We start from the raw sequence: 26221 nt of genomic DNA, 5'->3' as shown, positions 1-26221 counted from the left end.
TGTTTGGTTTTTTTTTTATGAACATGTCCATTTACTGTTTCCAACCACTGATGTGGAATCTTACATACTTTTTGATAGAAAAGAAAATGTGTTTTATGTTGACATTTTTACTATACTAGAAAATAAGAAAATCCAGTAATTTGATCATGGAAATTCTTCTACCATGAATCCTATTTATATTTTTTCGGTGGATCTGAAAAATATTCACTATACCTTTATCTACAATATGATCAAGACCACCTAGAAGTCGCAGCTCTTCTTTAAACCAGTCCCCTGCTCGTTTTGAAGTAAGAGATAGCAATGTCTCCATTGCCAAATGCCCAGTCTGAAAGAACCAAAAGGTAGAATTAATTAAGCGATCTTTTACCGAGATATACAGCTGGTGCATCTTCACACAAAAATTCTTTACATAATAAAACAAAATGTTATGTTCCTTGTGGAACAGCCACAAGAGGGAGCAAGAGGAGACAGAGAAATTTGCTTAACTGTAAAAAAACTTGACTTCATACTAAGGGAATAGAAAAAACAAATAATTTACTCCTTTTTCTTCATTTTAGAAGTGCTTCATAAGAGTCAGACTCCTTTCGTTTGCACTTCCCGTTATCAGAAGAGACAAGCTGAAGAAGAAAACAGCCAAACCAGCCAGGCACCAGAAAAATAACAAAAGCCACAGAAAACACTGTTTCCCTGTCTTCCAGATATGTTAGTTTTTGCCATGTGCTGAAAACTAACTGTACTCCAAAAGAGTACAGACTAACTACGTCAAAGTGTGGTTTGTTTTTGTTTTCAAATTACCTTAAGTGAGACACCAGTTATACAAAGAGGGGGAAAAAAAAAAACCTTACATACTCTCTGCACTTAGTATAAGGAATACCAAGATAAGCCCAAGGCAGGCATAGCTCTTTGGGTAAATGCGATACCTTTTATTAAACCAACTAAATGGTTGGAAAAAATTGTTCTTTGCAAGCTTTTGGGCATAAACTAGCTTGTAGCTTCAAAGATGCAGTATGGAGTTATATTCTCCTCAGGCTGTTCCCTAGGACTATACAAGATCCAGGTGACTTCCCAAATACCTTCATACTGTAAACAAAAGTTAAAAGCACTCCTAATATCTGTGTGTTATATGCACTATACTGGAGTAAAATCTTGTATGATGATGCAAGAGTACTGTATTCATGTGGATGAATCAAAGCCAGCCAACTGCTTACTTTTTTAGGGATGTTCCAACATTCAAAACCTGCACCGTTAACTTTTCACTACTAAACTGAGAGCCTCATTTCTTTGAACCCCTGCAGATATCCTTCCTGTGATGGTGTGCTAGATGAAGACTATACAGTTATTAATTAGTAGAAGAGTGGTATACTAGATAGCAGGCAGTGTATGACTGATAAAAGGCTAAAATCTTCAGGTAGAATTAACAGTCCAATGCCAAATAAATGGAAATAGAACACAGAGAGTGAAGGTACAGACAAATGAACACACTATGGAGAGTTAAAAAGGAGCAGGGAGCTGTTGATGCATAATAAGTGAAAGTTAAACTGCGGAAACTTATTAAAGTAGTAGAACCAGTGTAAATATAATGATTTACTCCAGGTAGGGGTGGGAGACAGGTGGGGAAGCAAATGAGTCTCAGTTTTCAATCTGCTGGGTTTTTGGTGTCCCCAACATTCACTGCTAAAATGACCGTTTTCTCTCTGTCTCTATTTTTTTCAGTCATAAGTAGGGCCTGATTTAAAATTGCAGACCCAGCTTCTAATACCGTGGCCTGATTGTGACAGGGCCACTATTTCTGTGCCCAGATTGTGGCACCCTCCCACGCCCCCTCCCCCCGATTACTCCTGCTTACTGATAGCTGTTGTGGGATGGGGAAAGTATTCCCAACCATCAGGAAAAGCCTAGCAACCCAGAGGAGGGGGGGAGGGGTTACAAAAGGGACAGGGGGAGGAGAGAGCTTTGGGATGGGTAGGGAAGAGCTATTTGCTCCTCTGGGCAGGAAAACTGCGGGGCTGAGGGCACCTGAGGGCTGCCTTGACAAATGGCCCTGGCACCAGGTAGCCGAAAGGCTGTTTGCTCCTCTATGCATGTGTTCTCTCCCTCGCCCTGAACCCCCGGCAACCCAGTTTTCCAACCTGAAGGGGCTGAAGGAGAAATCAGCCCCTCCTCTACTTGGTGCTAGCAGCATCTGCCAAGGCAGCCCCCAGGTGCCAATTTTCCCCACACAAAGGAACAAACAGTCCCTCCCCTACCCACCCCAAGCTCTCTCCCGCCCTGTCCCTTTTGTGACCCCTTCCCCCTCTCCTAGGGTGATAGGCTTTTGCTGCTGGCTGGGGAATGCTTTTCGCAGCCTGCGGCAGCCATCTTGTTGCAACAAAATGCCACCATATGGCTGCTTGCTGGGGAATTCCCCAGCAAGCAGCCATATGGTGGCATTTTGTTGCAAATCAGGTTTTTTGTTTTTTTAATGAAAATCACTTAATCACTTAAAACAAAATGTGAAATCACAATTTAAACCAGGCCTCAGTCATGAGGTATAAGAGACAAGATAATGGGATATCTGTTAACAGAGAGTAGGCGTTCAGGTACATTCACCAAAACGGTACTACACTGTACTCTGGATCTTGAAACTCATAATCAAAAATACTATCACCTTTCAAGATGCTAGTATACCGTATTGCCACTGGTGGCATTCTTCATTCCAGATGCAAAAAAAACCATTACTGCTTTGCAACCAGGAGTCCAGGCTAGGGACAGAAGTTAGACAAACTGATATAAGTGTTCAGAAACTGGTTTAAATCTGTAACAGAACAGACATTCAGTACATATAAACCAGTTTCAAAATGGCTGAAACTGGTTTGAGATAAACCTGGTTGAATGTAGTGTCAGACTTAACTGAGCTGGGGCAAACCAGTTTATGAAACTTCTGTCCCAGACCCCTTCCTGGTTCAAGTTAAAGCACAGTCCCACTGCATGCTTTGCAGTCCCGGGCTGTGCTATCTGCTCAAGGGGTAGGGGTGGGGGGAAGCAAGGACTTCACCCTTCCCAGGCAAACCCCAGTGGAGTCTGGGACCCAGGTGGGGGGCTAAACTTCCCTTCCCCCAAGTACAGAGCTGCCCTGCCCTGCTTAAAAAAAAACCCAAAAACTTACTGCTGGCTGTGACTGTAGACTACAAATCCCAGAGGCACCTGGAAGCAGGAAGAGGAAATGATAAGCAACCCTGCAGAGTCCTGCTGTTTTGATTTTGGACAGTAAATCCCAGAGACCCTGAAGGCAGCAGGAAGACAAAGCGAATACACAGTCCATGCTGGCTACATGCCAGACAGCCATGCTCCAGCATCCCCTGGCTTCTGGGCTAAGCCACTGCAGGCATATGGCAGCATTTCCTGAATCAAAAGTTAATGTATGTCCAATTGTTTCTCAGTTTAATCTCTGCAGCTTAGACTAACCTGCAAGGACTGAACTTATTCAGCCTCAGGCTTTTTGACTGTCTGTACTTAGCCCTAATGTTTGCCAGTCATTTCAAGGCACAGTATCTCAGTACCTTGTAGCCACACCAGAATCCAGCATCATACAGACACCTGTTACTGCAATACCATTCCACTGGTGCTAACAAAACAGACATCTGTTAAACTGGAGAGGATTTATGATGTCATCTTCTAGCTAGAAGTACCAGCTTTCCCCAAGCTATTTCCTTTCTACCATCCAAGCCCCTTCAAAAAACAGGCCCAAAAAAAAAAAAATAAAAAAAAATCTGAGTGCTTCTTTCCTAACAAATCCTCTTGGTCCCAAAATGGTTCTAAAAGAAAGATATCTAGAGCAGCTCTGGAATAAGATGTTAAGTATTCTTCCAATTCGTGTCTTTACTTTTTTGGACTGAATACTGCCTGAAAATTCAATACATTTTGCATCAATATCTCAAGACTGAAAGATGGGCTGTGAACTGAGCAGCCAGGTTAACAATAAAAACAAAACCAGACACCAATCCTAAATCCAGTTCCACCTTGAAACATTTAAAAATTAGAAAATTTAGATGGTCCAAAACCACACAGTACAAAAGGCTATGAAATGCCAAACAAAGTCTCTTAGGTCATCGTAAACCCCCGACTGCTGCTGTATTGGCCAATTGTTTTCCTTAAAAAACGCAAGTCCTTCTAATGACACTGGCTTTTAATACCAACTTGACAATTTGTTCCACAGCAAAGTTTGAGGAAGCAGAAAAGGATGTTAAAAACACTTAAAAAAAGGATAAATGGAATGTTGTCTCATACAAGGCACCTTATCTTTTAAACACAGTGTAAAATGAAACACTTAAATGTAACTTGAAGATTATGGACAGCAGTCAAAGACATATTGTCCTGGAGATAAGGCTTCCTAAGAAGAGCCACAACTCACAGAATTTTGATGGGTTTTTTTAAATCATCTGAGCAAAGTATCAGTCCTGAAAAAATGGTGATAAAATTCAAACAAAGAACTTAAAAGCATAAAGGGAAAGGTATTGCAATATAATGTTTGAGAAAATCAAGATTATACATTACTAACCTTTGTTTCCCTAAAATGAAGCAATGGCAATAATGTACTATTAGTTATGCCAACTAATGCCACTTATCTAGTCAATCTCTCACTATTTCCTTTACACACACTCTTTTTGAAAGGTTTAATTTATCCGTATTATTGACACTAGCGTGAACCCTAGTAACAAAATTTGAAACTCAGTAGTTTTTGTTTATAACAAAATGTTTGCTTAGCTGTAGATAAAAGGTCTTGTAAAAACCAAGATTAAAAGCTACAAATATACACAATTTATTACCACTGCAGCATACCTAGTATTTTTGATCAAACAGGTATATAATTAATTTGTATACTTTGCATCTGAAATTAAAATACCACACATTCTTCATTTTAGAGTACTGAAACGTGTACTAAGAATAAAGAGCCAGTTAAATCATCAAGCCACTGAGAAAGCAGGTATTTGGACATGATGGAAATACCAAATATGTTCTCTCCAAGCCCTTTCTTAACATTTGTTTGGGCTTTTTACCATCTGTATAACAAATAAAAACACAGTTGACATTTGTGCCTTCCTGTTTTCCTATCTCATTACCTTTTAAATTAGTTGATGTTGCAACACACCTGGGGCAGCTTACAAATTTCAGCTTTGACTCTGAATACCATTTTCATATTAAATTACATACATTATTTTGCCATTATATGAGAGCTATAGTTAGAAACCAGGGCCTCATCACTAGGGATCACAGATTTTCCCCTTTAAAAGGGAAAAATGTGCACACAAAGGAGCTGCTTGGGGCTGGGAGAAGCAGGGGGATGGCGACTGGAGGCAGGGGGTACTGTGTGTGTACATGTGCACACAGCTGTGGCCAGCATACAGCTAGGCAGGGTGGTAGGAGCAGCCCCAGCAGCTGGATACAGGTAAGTCTACTGGAGGGGGGTTTGGAGGGCCAGGGCCTGAGGACCATCTGGGAACCTGTGAGAGGCATGCACATGTGTGTGGGTGCATGGCTCTGGCAGTGGTGTGTGCAAGGGGTAAAGGGCGGGGGGTACCTGCCAACACTGGGGGCAGATGTCTGGGCGCGGAGACTGCAGCAGGGCAAGAGGGTCTGAGGCAGTGCTAAAGGCTGCTGGCAAGCCTAGCTCCACACTGTTGTCAGCAGGGTCCTTCAGGGGTGGCAGGGGCTACATGGCTGGGCTAGCAGTGCCGGGGCCGATGTCCATCCGCTCAGGGGTGTAGTGGCCAGGAGATGCTGCCTGGGGGTAGGGACGGGGATCACTGGGGGAATCATGGAAGTCCACGCTGGGCCAGGAAGTACAGGGGCAGCTGGAGGCCCCATTTGGTAGGGCTAGGTGGGAGGAGGGGGAACAGGGAGCTGTGTGTCAGGAATGAGGGGCACTAGCATGACTGGGGAAGGAGTGGAGGGCTGTGGGTCAGGAGTGAGAGCCACGACTGGGGAAGGGGGGGGGGGACTGAAATTTGGGAGTAAGAAGCAACAGCATGGGCAAGGGCAGGGCACCAGCATATCAGGGCTGCTCAGCACCACAAAGAAGTGAGGGGGGACAGCCATAGCTGGACCCACATCCTGATTCTGGTGTGTGAAGAGGGCACGGGGAGCTCTGATTTTCCTTGAAACCCCACCCCCAAATCAAATGCCAAAATATACAGGTATTTAGAATTTATTTTATTATAATGACTGAAGCATGTGTAGGTTTCCAAACTACTTTAAAACTGTAAAATTAGCAATAAAATATCATGTTCAACTGATAGCTGTATATATATGTTACATCTCAGCTGTGTGTTCTTGGGCAACCCTGGCACAGGATGCAGTCTGTCTGACTCACAAAGGACTCACCCCCCCCCCCCCCCCGTCTCCTCTACCTAAATGAAACTGATTAAGATGCAGTGAGACACACACCTAAGACCCTCAAGATAAGGGTGACAAGAGTGAACCAACTGCCCTAGGTCTCATTTACATCTGAGATGGAACCAGATGATCATTCATTTACATGAGAGATGGAGAACAGAAAGCCTGAAGCAGAGACTGCAGTGAATTCTGGGACCAGAGAAGCAGGGGAGCACTGCATGATAGGGAATCTGTGCTCCAAATGTTAATCAACCCATGTTCACACACACCCAGCTCAGCATTTATCAGACCAGTTCTAATCTGGATTTACTAAGGACTTTCCTCCCCCCCAGACACACACACACAGCTCTAAGTTTAATAGGCATCTCGGGCCGTACATTCCCCGGTCCCACTATGGGAGGCCTATTTAAACTTGATTGACTAAAACTCGGTTGCCGGGTTAGGGAATGCTGAGGCAAGAGACCGAGTCAGAGGGGGTACGGGCAACATTGGAACAATGGTTAAGGGTTCATCACAACATCCAGCCCGTTGGAACCCTAATCCCAGGTGTTGTCATACCTTTCCCGAGATGACTGGCGGGAGTCCTCTCCACAAAAGGTTATGAGCACCCCAATAATTGCTTTAAGTCTGTTAAAAGACTATAGTAAAATCTGGAAAAGTCATGCTAAGCTGAGGCTTGTGCACAACAAGTAAAAATTCAAAATCCTGATGCTGCAAGCTATCTATTGTTCCTGAAGAAACCATGAGATATCCCATCAGTATATCTGCCATCCATAGGAGTTTCAAGCTGGCTCCCAAGTATTTGGTTACTCCCTAATCTTAAGTGTTTCCTGATTATCAATCAGTTTCTTGAGATGTTCCAAACCAGATAACCCCTTGTCAATAGAAAAGACAATGATTTACACAATTAAGGATGCTTCGAAGCAGCTGAACTGAGGGTATAAAAATCTGTAAAAAGTGGGCGTGCTTCAAGAAGAAGAAGAAGAAGAAGGAAGAAAGGAAGGAAACTCCTGTGCTGACACCATCCCCTGTTGTTCTTGGGATGCTGGAAGAACAGATCATCTCCCTTCAAGGATTGTGCCTGTCAGCTCTGCAGCCTGAGTGCCTCAGACTGGTGAGATCCCAGCGCGCTCTCTCTCTTTTCTCTCTAGGTATAAACCTCTGAACCTGAACTGTATCAGTTAAGCTTGAGCTAAGTTTCCCCAAATACTTAGTGAAACCAGGGTAGTACTGTAATTGTTTGTGTTTGTTTTTCTTTTGCATATCTATTACTACTAGTACCATTATATATTTCATATGCTTAGCAATAAATAACTTTTATAGTCAAACTGATAGAACTGGGTATATTTTTCCTTCTCTGCTTCTCTTTTCTTCTGTGCTCTGCAGCAACGCTTCTTTTACCTATGCTAAAGATCCCTGTGAAGCCCAAAATTATTGTGGGGTCTGCTCATCAAGAGGCCAAAGATTGGGACGTGCGGCGTTTGAAACACATAAGGGGATCAGCTTGTACAGGCTGATTGACCCAGTTTGACTCAGATGTGCCCTTATGAACTGAATGTTGGCCCATGAGGGTGTCAGCTGGACACCCAGCCGGATTCAGAGGGATTCTGTTCACCTGTGTGCTTGTGTCTGACTGCATTTTATTGTTGCTCTGACAAACTGATTCTTGGCATATGAGGGTGTCAGCCTGTCCATGCTGATCAGCCTGGCCAGGTCAGGTGTGTCATGTTAATTTGTGTGTGTTTGTGTGTATGACTGATTTGGTGACTGGAGGAACCCAGTCCCATTGAGATTGAGTCCTGCAAGATAGCTCCATTGGGGGTGAGGGCTTGCAGAAGGGAGAGAGACAGCTCCGTATAGTAACACAAGCAGCACATTGACAGAATCACCAAGACCCTAGAAACTATCCCTAATAAATGAGCACACCCCAAAGTAATGGGCAAATTTGGTAACATATAGTGGCATTCATTTTAATTGTGAAAAAATGTGGAATTGGGTGTTTTTTTTTTTAAATCAAAGGATTTGGGATTTTTAAACACATAAAACCAGGTTCCCGCCTCATCACATCAGGCATTATACAAATAATGCCTGTAGATTTAGCACATTTATCTTAAACCATAGTTCAAGGGGCACAGAAATAACCCAGCAATTAAACCAAGTTTTGACAGCAAAACTAAATGTAATTTCTTTTGTTTAATTACTATTCGATTACTAGCTATACTAAGACCACTAAACACTAAATTACGTATCATGGAATACAGATACAGTTTGCAAGAATATCTTTCTTGTCCAAAAGAATTTAGAAATTAGAAAAGTAAGAGATCTGCAGTACAGGCAAGATTTTTAGAAAAAAATGCAGACAATTTCTCACTACTTTTGGTTCCCAACAGATCAGTTCAAGGGACACCAGGCATACACTTTGTTATACCAATAACTGAAAGACAGCTGAAGCTACTAGATATTACTAAACATTCCAGTTTAGATTAGTTTTAAAAAACAGACAGTTCGAACAACACCACCACCACAAATCACAATACTTACTGTGATGTTTTCTAAGTCAAGATGTTTGTTGTGAACAGTTTCACAAAGCCTCCGAATTTTTTCCTTAATTTTGTTCATATCTTTTTCATTCAGCAGCTTGGCAGAAGAAGCATCTTGCTCTAACTCTAAAAGTCGAATCATCAGATCTAAACTAGCCCGATCTAAATCCATGTTCAAACGATCTCTGCTCAGAATGTACATTAGAGCTGCTGTACAAAGAGATAAATTCTGGAAAAAAAAACAAAAATGCAAAAATTAGCAAACACTTGTGCGAGGCAAACCACATATACTTAAAACAAGAACAATTTTTAAACAGACACAAGCTAATCATTCAGGGGAGATGCACGATTGCATCCAAGCGTATAGATCTAAGAGCTAGATCAATGTAACCTGTTTTAGATAAAATTATTGGTATTTTTAACATGGTCTTTCTGGCAAAACTATTAATACCCTAATCACTTACCATTGCAGACAAAATATAGATCATTTAATTCATTTTATAAAACACAGCTAGAGCAGTAAAGCCTTCAAAAATTACACTAAGGAAGCCATGAGCACAGAACTGCAAGCAAGGGGGCATAGCTGATGAGGGTGGAGATCCCAATCCCAATCAATCTCTGCCAGCACTGGAGGCTTGAAGGGAGGCCTGTCCCCCCTGCTACCTGGGATAAAGCAGAGGGGCTGCATGCAGCCCAGGAATTTTAAAGGGCTGCTGGTGCTGGAACACCACCCTATTAAAGCAATGGCACTTTTGAAAGGGCTCCCTGGAGCCCAAGACCAGCTAGAATTTCATACACAACATGAGTCTGTTGGTAAGATCCCCCAGATATGGAGCAAGAACTCTGTTACCCCTTGGTTGGAGAGTATGCCTTTACTGCATTCCAGCCAGGGGACTCTGAACATGTCACTGCCCATTCCTACATCCAAAAAATGTCAGCACTACAAAAATAATGGAGGCAGCCATCTATCTAGTAAAGCTTCAGCTTCCAATAATGAGCCTCACGGAGCTTGGGGCTCTGCTGAAGAAAAAAAACCCCCAACCAACTTCCAGAAAACATCAAAAAAGATGCTGACATCTGGAGAAGAGAAAACACAGCATTAGGAAGCCTATGATGCAGGGGGGGAAAAAGGCAGGGGGACCTACACAAGGTTAATGATGGAAGACGCTCAAGTTAGGGGCTCCTCTGCTAGGACGTAGACTTTAGAAATGTCATCAAGGAGGCTGCCTTCACACCACCACACAGAGGTAATTTTTTTGCTTGCATGCTGAAGTTAGAATGAAGACAGTTAGCCCCAAACTTCATAAACCTTCTTGCTATTCCTTACTGTTTCTGCCTATTCATTACACTATCATATTTCTTCTCATTCAAGAGCATCAATCAGTCCATTCTTCTATTTACTCACCCCCTCAGATGGCCTTCCATTCAAATCCCTAGTCCCATGTGCTGGAATGGAGGTGTGGGTGAAAAGAGCAAGTAGGGTCAATGAAAGGAGCTGGAAGTTTCTGTGACCACATACCCCAATACACTCTGTTTGAGGAGAGTCCAAGAAGATTTCTGTGTGGTAGGCTAACCAGGGAGACCATACAGAAAGCAATGAAGGTGAAATATAGGCAGAGAAATAACAGGAATCTCCAAGACCTTAAGATATAGCAGGATCACTTAAGAGGGACCCAGCTTCAGTTATCAAGGGATAGCTATTTTATACTTGCAGATTATAGTTTGCTTCTTTCTGTGGCCCTTTTAAGGAGCCTGATCAACTCTTGTATACATCTTTAATTTTATTTTAATAGGGATTTGATCCATAATGAAGGCTTATTTTAAAAGTTTACCATACTACTAGAAAACTATTTTATTCTCAAGTATGCACACAAAATGACAGGTTTTTGTTCAGGAGTTTTGAACATGATCTCGTTCCAAGGAAGGTGCATTAGTCACCAGAGAGTCTTTTTGCCATTTAGCCTCCATGCCAAAAAAATTATAGATTGTATGTAGATTAGAGATTTAGACTGTATATAGGATTGTAAAACTGACTTTTTTTCTTTTTATTACTATACAGACTTTAAGACAAAGACAGGAAACCCTCGTTATCTGCGGGCTCAGCATTCGCGGTTTTAAATGTTTGCAAATGCCAAATCTGCATTTTAAAAACACTTTATACACTTCCAGGAGCTCCTCCGAAGCTCTGCATTTGCTGCTGCCCAGCTCCCGCCGCCAGAGCCGTGCCCCACCCCCAGCTGCTGGGGGCACTGCGTTCATGAACGCAATACCTTATTTGTGGATTTCGCCATTCACGGAGGATACAAGAATGTATCCTCCACAAATGGCGAGGGTTGCATGTACTGGGGAGAGGAGGAAGATAAAAATAAAAAAGATGAGGATCTTAGAGATTTGATTGCCATACTGAGTTTGACACCTCCATAAGAGGATTCAGGACAAAAGTCTTCAGGTCTTGTTATAGGCAAGTTACTCCCACTTAGAAGATCTGTCTCCTCTTGCGAGTTCTATTTATATTCCAACTTGTGGGAACAGATGGTTATTTTCTAAGGTTCAGCACTACATTTTAATTTATTTAAAAATTATCCACGCATAGAAGACATTACAAAAACACATTTTTGTGGTTAACTACTGAGTTTTAATGAAAACAATAGTTCTGGTTTTAAAAATTAATAATCTAATATGATAAAGCATTTGCAGCATAGCTTAAAGAGACACAGTTAATTAAAAAAGATTAAGTTGCATTAAGTATACATATTCTAAAAAAATGAAATGGAACAAGCATTTTTCAAATATGAAAACTGGTATTTGGGCAGAATTAATTGAAAACAAGTAATATGGCTGTGTCTGCTAGTTAAAAGAAAATTTATTCATTACAATTACTGTTTCATAAGGTAAGAAAATAAGATCTGTTATATTAGCTCACTATTAAAAGCTACTGTAGTGAAAGTAACATTATAAATTTTATTCTGTTCACATTGCCATTTGTGGCAAAGTCTTTTCTACCCTCTTAAAACTATTTCACTAATAATATTTACAAGAAAGTGTGTATATCATTTTTTCCTTTTCTCAAAAAGCTTACCTAAATTCAAGCAAGGGTATTATTATCATCTATCTCAAATGGGTACATAACTCATTTCAGAATAATTATTACTCATTTCAGAATAATTATTGCTTCTCATTTCTTTTGCTACCCTTGGTTATGCCTTGTTATTTGCATCTCTGCGTGTATGCAAGAGATAGGTGCTCTCAAATTTTCCTGTGTCACGTGTCTATGAAGATAAACTTATTTCAAGAAAAATGCTATACCAGTGTACTAAACATCGTAAAAAAACTAGAACACACTTTTATAATTATATGATCTCTATTTATGTACATTAGTCCAAACAGAACTTTGAACTAACCAATACTGCAGACATATGAAATCTGAATACCTGATGATGCTGGGAGTCATCCAGTGTTTTGAAGACCATGGCAACCATGCCATGCGCTCTCAAATGCATGCGGAAACTGGGCATGGCGCACTTTGTCGCCAAGCTGATTACACTAGAAAAACAAACAATGTCGTTAGTGTGTTTGAAAGCAGCGACACTTACGGAATGTGTGAATAAAACATATTTAAGACTCTGATCTAAATATGACTCATATATGCAGTCCAAGTCATGTCTTGTATGACTGACTGATGGACAGGAAGCCTGACCAATGAGCAGCTTACAAAAAAAGAGCCTGAAGTTGCATGAAGAGGCTGAACTGAGGCAAGAGAAGCATCTGGAAAGTCTGTAATACTATGGCAAAATTTTTAAACTAGAGGAGAAACTACACTGGTAATCTAGTTTCCACTCTTACTTCAGGTTCCCACTGCAACTATCAACATTTAATCCATAGAGTGGTCATGACTGTTTTAGCTTAACTTTAAAGCAGGCAACCAAGTATGGCTCTTCATAGTTCTGATTATTTAAAGTTTTCAGTTGCTTTTGGCATATACCTTTAAAATTTGTAATGCTTACTACTATACTCGGCTCTGCTTTAAGGAGTCTGCTTTCCCATCTTACATTTTAAAGTTAGAACTGTGTCAGCAAACAAACTGATTTTATTCTGAGTGTAAATTAGATTCAGCTTCTCAAATAAATTCAAAGAAACAGAAAACCAAATAAAAGTATTTTAAGATCTTGCCAAGAAAAAAATCATTGTATTTAATGTGAATAACAAAGTGTTATTATATTGATTTATATATTCATGTGCATAAATTAACTTGCAGAAATATGTCATCTTATATCATTAGAACAACCAGTACTGTGATTTCTCGAGGTCTCGGGAAGAAAAACAATTGCTGTTTTAAAATTTGCCTTTTAAAATTTTATAGCTATTTAGATCCATATCAAGATGCCAAATAAAATCTCCCAACTTGCTAACTAGCAATTCAAGTTTTTCTAACTATAGTATTTACAGTTTTTACAAGTACAGGAAAGAAAAGGGATTTTTATGGCTGCAGAACCACTCCCTTGCTAATTCTGAGGGTCCACAAAAGAAATAAACAATTAGTAACTGGTATTTAAAAAAAAACCGAGTCTTTAAATCTTTGAGAGGCAAGAATTAATTTAATTTTTTGTTGTCTAAAGCAGGGGTTTACAACTTTTTTCAGTAAGTGTACCCCCAGCGGCTGGACGTGGAGCATGTGGGGGGAGGTGGCACATGGCTGGATGTGGTACAGAAGCAAAGCAGGGTCGTGGGTGGCAGCAGTGACCGCCACATGCTAACTTCCCTCCCCTCCCTCCATGTCTGGCTGGCCAGTGCCTATGCAACCCACAGAGGGGCGCCGCTGCCCTCCTCCCTCCCAGCCCTGCTCCTGGCAAGGCAGGGTGGTGGGTAGTGGTGCTCTGTCCCTGCCTGCCCATGCATACCCCCTAGGGCCTTCTCAAGTACCCCGGGGGTATGTGTAGCCCCAGTTGACAACTGCTGGTCTAAAGAATGCTTGCGTTTGCAAATCTAGCAAAATTTAGTGAAACACCAACTGAAGTCATGTCTTACAATTTCTAGAACCCTAGTAAGACTTGCTAGTTAATACCAGCACTACATAAGTTGCATTGGTCAGTGCTAATCATGTTTCTTAAGATGAAACACAATTGGTGTCAGAGTAAATGACACCTCAGTACAAAGATATTAATATTATTATCACAAACTGCAACTGTTTGGGATATTCTCTCTCTTCAGTCATACCCAAACTCAGGAAGGATGCTATGATGAAAGAAGTCTAATAGAAAATTTTGGGGCATAATATCAGGATGCAAAATCCTATACCATCTTTCATAGCAGCTACCTGCATCTATAACATATTGTATATAGTCTTGTCTTCAATGGTTTCAGACTTTTTGCATCAGACAACATAGCTTTCAGTTAAGCACTTGTATGTTTATTTAACACACACTATCCTGGATAAATAAAAGGGTGTAAAACAAACTATTTTATGTCAAACATCTTACCTAAGGCAACGTGTGTTTAGGGGCTGATTGCTCTTCAGTCCACTTAGCAAATATTCAATATCATCTGTGAACTCTTGATTTTCGCCAAATTCCACTACATCATTGAAGTGCTTTACATGCTGAACAACAGTGTATAACTGGAAAAGACAAGGACATTTTTAACTGAGTAAGTTGTTCTTAGGATTAATTAAGATGTTAACAAAAGGTAAACATTTGCTCAGGTTTCTTCTTTTTAAAAAGAACATTTAAGAGTCAATACACTGAATGTATCAGACAAACCATTCATTTTAATATGGAAAGCTAAAGTGCATTTTGATATTTTCCTTCAATTTTTATAATTATCAATTCTTTATCTTAAAAAGTTATTGAAAATACTTACTTCTTTGTCTTCTTTCCTACATTTCAATGCAGTTACTATCTCTTGATAGGGCTGAGTAGGTATTGTCACAGTTTTTATCACTTTGGGAGGTGGTGCAGGAGCCTTAAAAACTCCATCATCTTTATGAATTGCCTCCTTTGAAGATAGCCTTACCTATTAATAAGAAAGTGCTAAAATGGGCAGATGTTTTCAGTATGCAAACATATACTAAAATACAGAAGGAAACAGAACAGGGCGTGCATTTGTCAAACTCACATTTTGGCTGTGCTTAGCCCCTGCCTCAACACCCACAAGATATATCTACATTAACTGGTGAATGCACTTATTTCTTAAAGTTTTGTAATGTGCCAGTGTTTGTATCATCTTCAAATAAAAAAAAAAAATGTTAGAGGGGCAGGCTCTGGGTAGGCTTTACAATTAAAAGAGCAGGTAGAATCTTTTGACTAACTGAGCATCAGCGTACATATAACAAAGTTTGGTCCTGAAAAGAATGTCAAGTGTTTTTGTTGCAGTCTTGCCCACTTACTGGAGAAGGCTGCTATAGGCAATTTTTGGCAGACCTTCCGATAGCTCTCATATGGCAAAGTTTGGTCTTTGTCCCAACACAGCTGCAACTGAAAATACACAGTCTACTGTTATCACCACTAGGCACTCAAGTAGTGGCTGCAGTTACAGGAAGCTACTTCTACCTGAAAATGTGTTTTGTCTGTAGTAAAAGCTATCTAGCACTTTATCCCAGCACTATGGAGTACCTGCAAGAAGGGATGGGATATAGGGCACTGCAGAAATTGCATCAGATTTAGGATACAAAACTAATGGCATTTTTCCTACACTAGCTTTAGGTTTATTCACTGTACTGATGTTTTACACATAGCTTTGTTATAGTGAATTTTGCAAAATGTATCTCCCTATATGCAAAGTTAGAGGCTGTGGATAACACAGTGCTGGGTTCATTGGAGCTGATGGATTCTCAGCATCCTGGTTGCCTCAGAAGTTGGATGTTACAGAACTCACTTTGCCTAGTCTTGTCTTAGATACTACTTTCAATGGCATCATCAGCCTGTTTTCAGGCTGCTTCTGTCAGATCCTGTTCCTGTTTAATAACAAAGAAGTAACAAGATGGGAAACAGACCTTCTAGGGGCAAGAGACAGGCAGTTACCCCCTCCAAATGTCTCGCATTAAATGCAAATACAATGTTCACCTACTCATCCATGACCTCAGTTTTAAAGCAATACCATGAATTTACACTCTAAAGCATCTATTAAACCAAACTCTCCCAAGCCCAATATTTTTCATCATACTAAACACAGGGCATGAATGTGCATGAACGCCACAAGTGTCAAAGGATGGTTTCTGTTGCTGTATGTTAGTACATACAGCATTAGAACAACCACTAAAGCCTCTCAACTGGACAACTAAGGGGGTTTTAACACGTTCTGGGGATGGGGGTGCTTTAAGCGCCCACAGCATCTCATGCATCAGTGTCCCTACACTTCAAAATGCTGGAAGGGGCACTTAACTAAAGCTCGTTCAACGAATTTTAGTTAAGCCCCACCACCACCATTTTGAAGCACAGGGTTGCTGATACATGAGACAGAGGCTGCTGGAGCATGCTAATTAGCATGCTCCAGGAGACTAGATTAAAATTGAGCCTGCTCTGATGCGTTGTAATTACAGTGTGCCGGACCAGCCTCCCCGCACATGTACAGGAACAGTAATTTTTTACTTTCTATCCACATCATCGTAACTTGTTGATATCAGTTAACATTCAGACCCTAGTGCCATAGGGTCAACTATAAAGTTTCCATGTGATAACATACTGGAAGATTTGATGCCTGTCATTTAGCAGTTTAAATTAGGAATTTCTAGCTAAGCCTGAAAATCTGATTCTGATTTGATATTAGTAGGTTTCCCTTGAGAGTGTCACAACCCAAAGGTGTGATTTTTTGTTTGTGTGTGTGCTTCGGCACCGCTAAATTATTTCCCGCCAATTTGTCGCTTTCTTTGCACGGTAGAGTTCTCTGCTGCAAGAGAGAACTCTGGTGCAATGGGGATTTCCTGCCAGATTACAGCTTCTTTGCAGGGTGCGTTTCTTTTGCATCATAGTGATACACGCTGCAAAGAAGTTCCCGCCATTTGTATTAGGATTCGCGCCACATTATTGGCCCATTCCTAATGTAGGCACACGTGGCGGCTAGCGATTGGCTTGCTAGCCGTACAAAAGGCTTGGGTAGTTTCCGCCCAAGTCGGAGGAGGGAGGACGAGAGAGATTCTGTGTGAAGTTCTCCAAGCGCTGCGGACCCTCGCGGACCCAACACGCCTCCCCTAAGCAGGCAATAGAGGCAATAGAACCGAGCTTACGGAGCTTTCACTTCTCGCCTCTCCCCGTCGACGAGCACAATCCTAGACGTATCCCTTTCCTGTAACTTCGGACCCGCGGAGCCTAAGTAACTCCGGGGAAACTTTTCGAGTCTAACTGAACCGGACCCGTGGAGCCTGAACAACTCCGTGGGAGCAATCGATTTGTCATGTTCCTCTAGTGAGGATCCAAGCGGGAGCTGTGCCTGGAAACCTGTCCAGCCTACACCAATACCATCTTTGGGTGTAAGTAAACAATCTTTTCAATCAACCATTACGCCTCCGTATCTAATTCTAACTCGTGTGCGCTAAACCGCCCAGCGGTTCTCTCCAGCCCCGTGTGCCCAGGCTGCTGGCCACAGCCCGTGTGCAACGAAGACGGGCCCGGCTCGCCCCCGGCTCGCACATGGCGACGGGAATGAGATCGGAATCGCCGCCGCACATGGCGACAAAGGTGGGATTGGGGCGCGGCCCGCACAGAGAGTATATCCGTGTTAAGTTTGGAGAAATGCTCTCTAGCTAGGGAGTCAGAACACCTGGAATACAGATCTTGGGGCAAACATTTCTCATCATCACTCTATAAAGAAAATTTCTATACTGGCATTTCTTGCAATTACAAAAGTTAAGGAGGCAGATTTGTTTGGTCTAGGAATCATGTCTCAACTTTTGGGCCAAGTGTGAATCCCACAATTACTTTTATAAACTGTAAAATAAAGCTATGAATTTTGCTGTTGAGAACACATTCTCTTATCAAACGATTCAGACTCAAAACTCCATGCAGGGAAAAATTATTTCCTGTTTACCATAAATGTTAATAACTAAACTTCCACCATATTCTTGAAGAGATAATCTGATGTACAGATCCCCAACTATGAAAGTTAGGAGGCTGAAATAATTTGTTTTTTTTTTTTTTTTTTAATAACTGTGTCTATCCTGGAAAGACTAGACTTAAGAATAAGCAAAATGTGAAGGCCTCCAAGATTTTGTATGTATAAAGGCAGCTACAAACAACAGAACTGTTTTTTGTATTACTGCTGTTTGAGTAGCTGATTTGGAGGCTGATTTTGTTGTGCTATCATGGGATACCAGTACTACCATGGTGCTTTATAAACATTACATCAAGCAAAACAGATTTCGTACGTATTTGAATCCAACTACGTTGGGTGTTCTTAAAGCGATGGTTTGGAAAACTTCCTTGCTGCCCAACAGTGATGGAAGTAAATCATCATAAATTCTTATAAATGTAGTTAACATTTGATGGGGGCCATTCTGAAACAGGGATCTGGGCATAACTAAGACAGGTTTAAAACAAATTTGCTGGTCTCAAGAGTAGAACAGTAGAAAAAAAGGATACAAATAAAATACCTAAGATAATGGAAGCTACAAGGTTGTAAATAATTTACATCAAATTCTGTTAACTTAATTCGTTAACTTTCAGTTGCGCATCAGCACAAACCACTGGTTTCTGTTTTTATTAACTGCTGACCAGGTCACTGAAAACTGCCAAGTCTGGGAAGCCATTTCGCTTAATGGAAATTGCTAGATAATCCCCACTGAACAGACTGTGGCAGAATACTTTTTATTTTAAATTTTCTTGCATCTCAAAATGATTAATCCCACTACCAGAGTAGGAAATGTATTGCTTCTTTAAAATTGTTCCATAATATGCTAGGTTTAAAAGTTTGCAGAGGTAAATTTACAATATTAGTAAAAGGAGAAATAGTGAACTAAATTCTTCCAACTCTTGTGGGCTTTTCCTTTAGAATTTATTGAAGAGTTTTCACTGACCAAATTTCTGTAGGCTCTAACATTCAGCTAGACTTCATTCCGAGTTGCTGTTGCATTTGTGAATGTTTCATATAAATGAGCACTAACCTGCTCAGGAGTTTAAAATTATGGGCAAACGACCAGGGTGAATTATGAAAGCTGAAAGAAAAAAAAAAAACAGCTTACTTACTGGTATGCTTGGAGTTTTCAATACTGGTGGTGCTGGTAGAGCCTCTGACTCTGGCTGGTTCCAGTGTCTAGCATTATACACAGCTTTTGTTGGTGACTAGAGGGGTGAAAAAAGAGTTTTTTCTTATCTTAGCTGAAAAGTAGCACTTGCCAGTATATGTTTTACAAGCAAAAAGGAATTTAATTTCATAACATTTTACACTTCAGTTTTTTTTAAAACAGATCAGTTAATTTCTCTACTTTTCATATCCCCATAGTAACATCACAAACAATCCATTAAGTTCTCTTTCAATTCATGATTTAAACTTGATGCAGCCCCTGAACAATCTAGTTGTAAGAACAGCAGCAAGTGCTTGAAGTAAGGTTTTATGTATAGGATGTAGGATGCATACTGATACTGGACTGGGTACATACTATAAACGTATGTGCAACAAGTTTTCAAATGTTTATGTCTATGGATTTGGTACTTGTGTAAATGAACTATAAGTACTACTTATTAAGCACACAGCACCTCCAGTGCTATGGCATTAGCATAGCAGCCTTCATGCTAACTAGCTCTCCTCATTTTCAAGGTTTTTAGTAGTTTCAGGACAACTGTTATTACAAGCCTTTAAAATGAAGGGAGTTAGTCAGTTTTGGGGCTGCAAATACCACAGCACTGATAGTCCTATGAACTTGTTTAGATTAAGTTTGGATAAGTACAGAGCATTTTTTTTCCATTCCAGGACTATGCACATATTATCCGATATTTTTCTAATGAGAAAATTGGACACATCTCTACCCTCTCTTTTCATCATACTGCTTATTGTAGATATTCCCACAAAAAAAAGCTGCTTGAAACTGGATCCATGCCTCAATGGAAGAGGTGAAGAATATCATGTTCTAGGATTTTTTGTGGAGGGCAGGTTCTATGGGGTAGTATGCAGAAGCAGAACTAATACCAGGGATTTCAAAAAATGTATAAGGCTGTCACTTTCAAAGATCATCTGCAAATGGCATGAACTATGGGTCATACGCTTAATCTCTAACCTCCAAAAGCTTCAAAGCAGAAATTGCAAGAGCTGGCACTCGACATATCCTGATGCAGCAAACCCTGCCATTCATAGATGCAAAAACAGTAGAAAAATAGGAGCCAGTGACATGAATCATGCTGAAAGGGCTGGCAAAACAAGAAAAGTAGTTGCTATTTGCAGACAAAAATATTGTCCAAGATACAAGGGACAATTTATCACCATGGTATGTACACAGTAGAGAAAAAACAAAATGAAATAGATAACATAATAGACCTTAAGACATAGGCCAACCATTAATAAAAAATGCAAAGAAACTAGACATTTTAACTCATGTTAATTTATTTAACACGTACAAAAATACACACAAAATTTAAACAGCTGTATCTGTCATTAAAAAAAACCATCTACATCGTGCAACTACTAGAGATAAAGAAGTCATCACAAATATATAAAGCAATATTCAAATAATTCTTGCTGGTTACTCTCAACTATTTTTTGTGGGGAGACAAACCAATTTTCAATCAATATAAAGAAAAGAAAATATCACTTGGAAGTATGAAAATGAAACCTTCGTGCCATACATAGATTAAAATGTCCTGCTAGAGTATATGGTGTGAGTTTTTCACTCTAAAGTTCTTTTCAGCTAACAGTAACCTATCCTTTGGTTGGTGGTGAGGTTGCTGTCGCAAAAAGTAAAAAAAAATTGGGATTATAATACCAGTATCTGAATCCAGTGGTGAAATGATGTTTAAGAGTCAACATTCTGGGCGCTAAACGGTACCAATTTCAAGCTGCCGTCTCATTTAAACTGTACTACAAAGACTAGTTCAAGGTGTTCAAAAGTTTTAGTTTAATAATCTTCATGTAGGAGTTTTGCACTTAGAACTAACAGCTTTAAGACAAAATGTTTCTACTCAAAAGATAAAATGATTTTCAAGCTTCAACTTAAGGCTATGTGAAGCTCCAAATCATGACATCAGAAAGCTGTGTACACACGTCTTGGCTGAGGTCTGGCATCGTGACAAGGGTCCGTCATTCTCTATTACTGTGAGAACCCACACCAGTGATTTTCAACCAGGGATCCACAGCATTGTGCTGTGCTTTGAGATCCTCTCCAGGGTACCGTGCAATGTTAGCATTGATGTGCAAACATAATTCACAAGATTAACCCAGAGATTTCAAATAGGAATCCATGGTGTTAAAAACATTCTGACCTGCTGTGGCTTTTCCGAGTTCTTTGCAAAAAAAAAAAAAAAAAAAAAAAAAAAAAAAAAAAAAAAAAAAAAAATCGCTGTATTATGTTTCCACAGTAAAAAAAAAACAATTGAAAGCTAAGAGCTGGCATTTTCCAAGAGGATGCCCCAAGTCTCACGAGGGATGCCTCAAGTTTAAAGGTTGAAAACCACTGACCTAGGCCAATCCTCAGATTTTCTCATGCAAAAACCAGCTTTGAGTCAGTACTCTTAAAACAACCAACATTATTAAAGCTCCTTGCATTACTCTACCAATTCTTTTGACTAATGTATAAAGCTCACCATAATATACATTCTATTTCTGCTATGGGTGAAGAGGGACAGAGTTTTACAAGCATGCACATACAGAAAATAAAAATGGGTGAGCACTTTTTTTCATGATTGCTGCCTCTACGAAACATACTGAAGGTAAATATTAATTGAGTAAATATTTTAGTGCAATAAATACCAATGATACTCATGAAGATGACCTAATGGTGATAGCATTTCAGGTACACATCTCATTACAGTCAATGAAACCAACAGAAAAACCATCATGATTCCTAATGATTTGAGCCATTTAACAATGCTTCAAGAGCCACACACCATGCCACCAGAATCTCAGAACTACTGTAACTAGTCAATTATCAAAATCATTAGGTGACACTATTTGTCTTTTACCCAAAATAATTATCAGAATGGACTGATGCCAGGCCTCCAGTTGCAGCTTGTCTCAAAAAGCACAGGACCTCTGAAGAAATGAAGAAGGAAGAGGGGCAAGAAAGAAGAAATACTGTTTTTTATTGCGTAAGACACTTTTTCCAAAAAACTGAGTACATAATATATCAGGGGTTTTCAACCTTTTTGGATCAGTGTACCCCCGGCCGCCGGACATGAAGGTGGTGGTGGAGGGAGGGGGAAACATGCAGCTGAATGAGGATCGACAGCAGCCGCCGCGTACAAGCTTTCCCCACATCCGACCAGGCAGGTGGCGCCTACGCTGCAGCTCTATCCTTGCCCACCCGAGCATACTCCAGTTGACAACCCCAGATCAGGCACTGCTTCCTAGCTGCTGCTTCTCAGTTACTAAATACAAGGAAAGATTTATTTTTTTTCCCATTCATTCTGCCTTTCAAAAACAAGGTGCCCACCTCATTCTGGGGCATGTTCTATGTGAGAAAATAAAGCAACTGTTTCTGGAGACAATATATTGGAAGTCAGTGCAGAGATAGTGATTCTCCTACACAACCTCTAGTGGAGTCATCACACTATATAAAATACTCTCTCTTTTTGATGGCTGTTTACTCCAAATTCCTCAGTGCTCCTCTCTTGCCAGCCCAAACTGCTCAAGTTGCATGTTTCTCTCTGCATCCCACCTGTTAATTCATTCTCTCTTGCTTTTCTTCCCGTTTACTCTCAGGAAGTTCTACCCATATTAGAACTCTTTTGAAGAGCTGGCAAATACTGCTTCTTAGAAACTTCAAAAAGGAGAGGGACCATTATAGTAAGGAGGATAAAACTGAGATTTCCCAGGGAAAGTCGTGAATAAGTTGTAGACAAGATATCATGTTAAATACAGAATATGTTCTTCAACATGAACATTTTAAAAGCTCCTGGAAAAATCTGTAAGTATTCTGAAGCTGCTTGGGATAAGACTCCTGATCTACCCAAGACTGCAGACACATAGCGGGGAAGCATTTTTTTGGCAGCTTCTCTTAGGATGAAGCAGATTCAGCACGTTCAGAAGCCACAGACAAAGCAATGAGCAAGCCAACAGTGAAGACTGTTACTCAGGAAGAGGTCAATACTGTTCCCTGTTGCTTTGTGCATCACCTATAAACTGTCTTTTCTGCATAACCAAGGAAGAGGGCATGCGCTCTACACAGTACTGAGAATGGTTAAATATCACAGAGCAGAAAACCTAAATAGGTTCCTCAGACTATTCTTAACTGTAAACTTAGAAAACGTCTGCTTTGACATGGGTTGTGAACTTCATTCCTTAAGTTCTGTCCTCACAGAAGAGTGAGGAATTGGAATAAAATATGGATTGTTCTTCTATAAGGAATATGCTCAGATAATAGGTATTTTCACTTGGAACAAAGTTTCATAGTTGCCAGCGAATTTAACTATGGTCTGCCTTTCTTAGATCTTTTGATCAGAGAATAAGAGAAAATGATCATGCAACCTATAAATATGTGAAAATGGCTCCCTCCTGGGTTTCTTTAGGGCATGTTTTAAATCAGGTATCCCTACAAAAAGTCTTATTACCAAGTGACTTTACCTGAACCTATAATACTTTTAAAAATGAAATAGAACAAAGCCCAAGGGAAGTTCTTCTTGTTATTTAAAACTAGCTTTAACTATGAAGAGATGCATACTGCTCTCCAAAACCTTAAACTGACATCCTTCCAGTCTCCCAAAGAAAATTTTACACTTTTCTAAATAAACGAATCATAACAAAGTGCACAAATTCAAAGTCTGTGTAGGATATAAGCTAACAGATGACTGAATGGATCAGAAGGTCAAAGGTCAATAGCTAACTACAGAGAACACCTTGCCAATCTTGACAAATAGTTCCTAGACAAAAGTCCCCAAACCCTTCAGTTCAGTGTTGGTCACACCATTTGTTAGGAACGCAGCCAGGACATGGAAAGGAGCATGGTGTAGAACAAGCAGCTTCCTGACACCAACTGCCAGATCTGACCACTAACGTGTCACACTTTCATTGTCAGAGACAGTTGGTAAAGGAGACAGCTGGATTAGTGCCAGTCTCTCTCAACTAGACGATAAGTATCTGACAGTTCAGAAAGCATTTCGTCTGTCAGACCCTGACTTGATTCCTCACTGGAGTCAAAACACCAGTCATCACCCAGCAATCTTCCCTGTCAGCCAAAGTATAATGCATTTTTTTTTAAAATTAGGACAAAAATAACCATTTACAACATAGTATTTTAGCTCTTTCAACTGCAGGAAAAACAATGGTTAAACTTTTGTCCTGTTTGTAGAGCATCTGTCCTGGTGAGTGTATAATTAACGAGCTGGCATCAGGAAGCAACTTCCTAAATGAAAGCCTCTCAAATGTACAGGATGTTCTTCATAAGCTTTTTAAGTCTGCACTTTCTGTATAGGTACCAATAGGTCCTGCACACAAAGAGCTAGGACTCTGATGAAGTAGCATATCTTGTTTTGCCATGTGCTCCTGCTGCTGCTGAACAGGAAAAATATTTTTATTGTTCTATAGATCTTTGTAATTCACTGAAAAGGGTTTTGGAAAATAGAAAAACATATTTGTAACTGCCCTAATGTAGGTCTTCCAAATATGGCTAAAAAGTGAAACATTTTTTGAAAAGTTTGTTGACTTTTCCAGTGGATTGACTGAATGATGGTGCTGAGCTCCAAACATGCCAGCATACATGTCATATTTAACATTAGTATAAATCTTCATATACTAAGTTTACACAGTGTTTACTCAGAAGTTATGTACACTTAGTCATTTGTCAAATACATGTATAGAATTTGTTTTAAGATATAATCACTCCAACTTTTTAGATTAACAGATTAAGTGTTAGTAGATTTAAAACCTTTGCAGCCTTACAGAAGTAACACTCGAACTTGTCTTTTGCATCCATAAGGATTCATTGAGGTGCCATATAAATAACTGACATTCACAAATTTCATGAAAAAAAATTTAGACATATATTATGGCAAATTTTATTTTAACAGCAACAAAATGACACATGAATAAACTCCAGCGTTTAAATAAGGGCATAAATGGCTAAAACCTTCCATAGAAAGTTTAGGCTTCCTTAAAAATTGCAACGTCACAAAAACCCGACATGACAATGAACAGAAAATTAAGCACTTCTTTTTGCGCAATTTAATCTGACCAGCCAGGAACAGAATAAAAACCTGCAGCACATTAAATAAATTTAGAGAAAGATAATCAATTCTATTGTGCATTGCTGGTACATTCTTCAATCAACAACATTCAAGAAATAAGCTAATAATTTAACTAGAGCCATAGAACTAACCTAAAACAAGTTCACACTTAAAATGCGCAAGTTTCTGTATCATTTGGAAGCTGGAATAAGCAAAGTTACTTGAAAAAACAGCATGAAGGACAGTTAGGTAGTTAGGCACTGAACCAGGAGTTCGGAATCCCAGGTTTAATTTCTATTGTGACTCAAGACTTAATGTGTTTTTTGGTCAGGTCACTTAAGCTCCAGGCTCATAATGGATAAACATGGGTATTATTACTCCTATGAGCAGTCCATCAACATCAGTAAAACTTATTTGATCAAAGTAATGGATGTAAACCAGTCTTTGGAAGAACAGGCCCAGAGTATTTTTATCTGGGGATACTGCCTGCAAACCAAGGCCTTCTGCCTGGTTCTGCCAAAAACTGGTAGTTACTGTCTCAAAAAACATGGAAAAATAGGAGCCCAATTTTGTTTTAAATCTGATCTACACTAGCAGTGAATAGTTTCTGAATTATTTACTACCACAGTCAAGAGTAATAAAAAGCAGCTTCCTTGTGGGGGAAAACACTGGTTTTAGTACTCAGCTCACCAAGTGCCCTAAGAAAAAACAGTACTTCTTCAGATGCTTGATTGATGAGGGCCTACATCCCCTGCACATGCAAGTGGGTGACTCCCTCCACCATTCCTCAGGCATCTAATGTATATACATGCATTGGTGTATTATGGAGACAAAGAAGTTGGATGGGCAGGATTTGCCCCTATATTAAAAGATAAGCACATGTAAATAAAAAGAATTTAAGAAGCAACAAAATCTCTACTTTTCAAGCAGAAAGAGTTGTAAAACTTCACCCACTTTCAACATTTCCTTAATTCTCATTGAGAAAGAGCAAATACTTAACATTGTGACACTTCA

General features: G+C 39.9%; 1 protein-coding gene across 1 annotated transcript in view; it reads right to left on the bottom strand.

The window, feature by feature from the left end:
- WAPL (WAPL cohesin release factor) overlaps positions 1-26221 on the bottom strand; it is a 136440-nt gene that overhangs the window by 13335 nt on the left and 96884 nt on the right. Inside the window, exons 5-10 of the mRNA XM_059729830.1 lie at positions 19085-19180; positions 14769-14921; positions 14390-14526; positions 12344-12455; positions 8914-9141; positions 214-325 (exon numbers count right to left, since the gene is read on the bottom strand). Coding sequence (XP_059585813.1) covers positions 214-325; positions 8914-9141; positions 12344-12455; positions 14390-14526; positions 14769-14921; positions 19085-19180 — 838 coding nt within the window. The remainder of the gene's footprint in view (positions 1-213; positions 326-8913; positions 9142-12343; positions 12456-14389; positions 14527-14768; positions 14922-19084; positions 19181-26221) is intronic.

This window comes from Alligator mississippiensis, chromosome 6, assembly GCF_030867095.1.
Source record: "Alligator mississippiensis isolate rAllMis1 chromosome 6, rAllMis1, whole genome shotgun sequence".
Classification (NCBI taxonomy): domain Eukaryota; kingdom Metazoa; phylum Chordata; order Crocodylia; family Alligatoridae; genus Alligator; species Alligator mississippiensis.
This window is presented reverse-complemented; position numbering and strand designations above follow the sequence as displayed.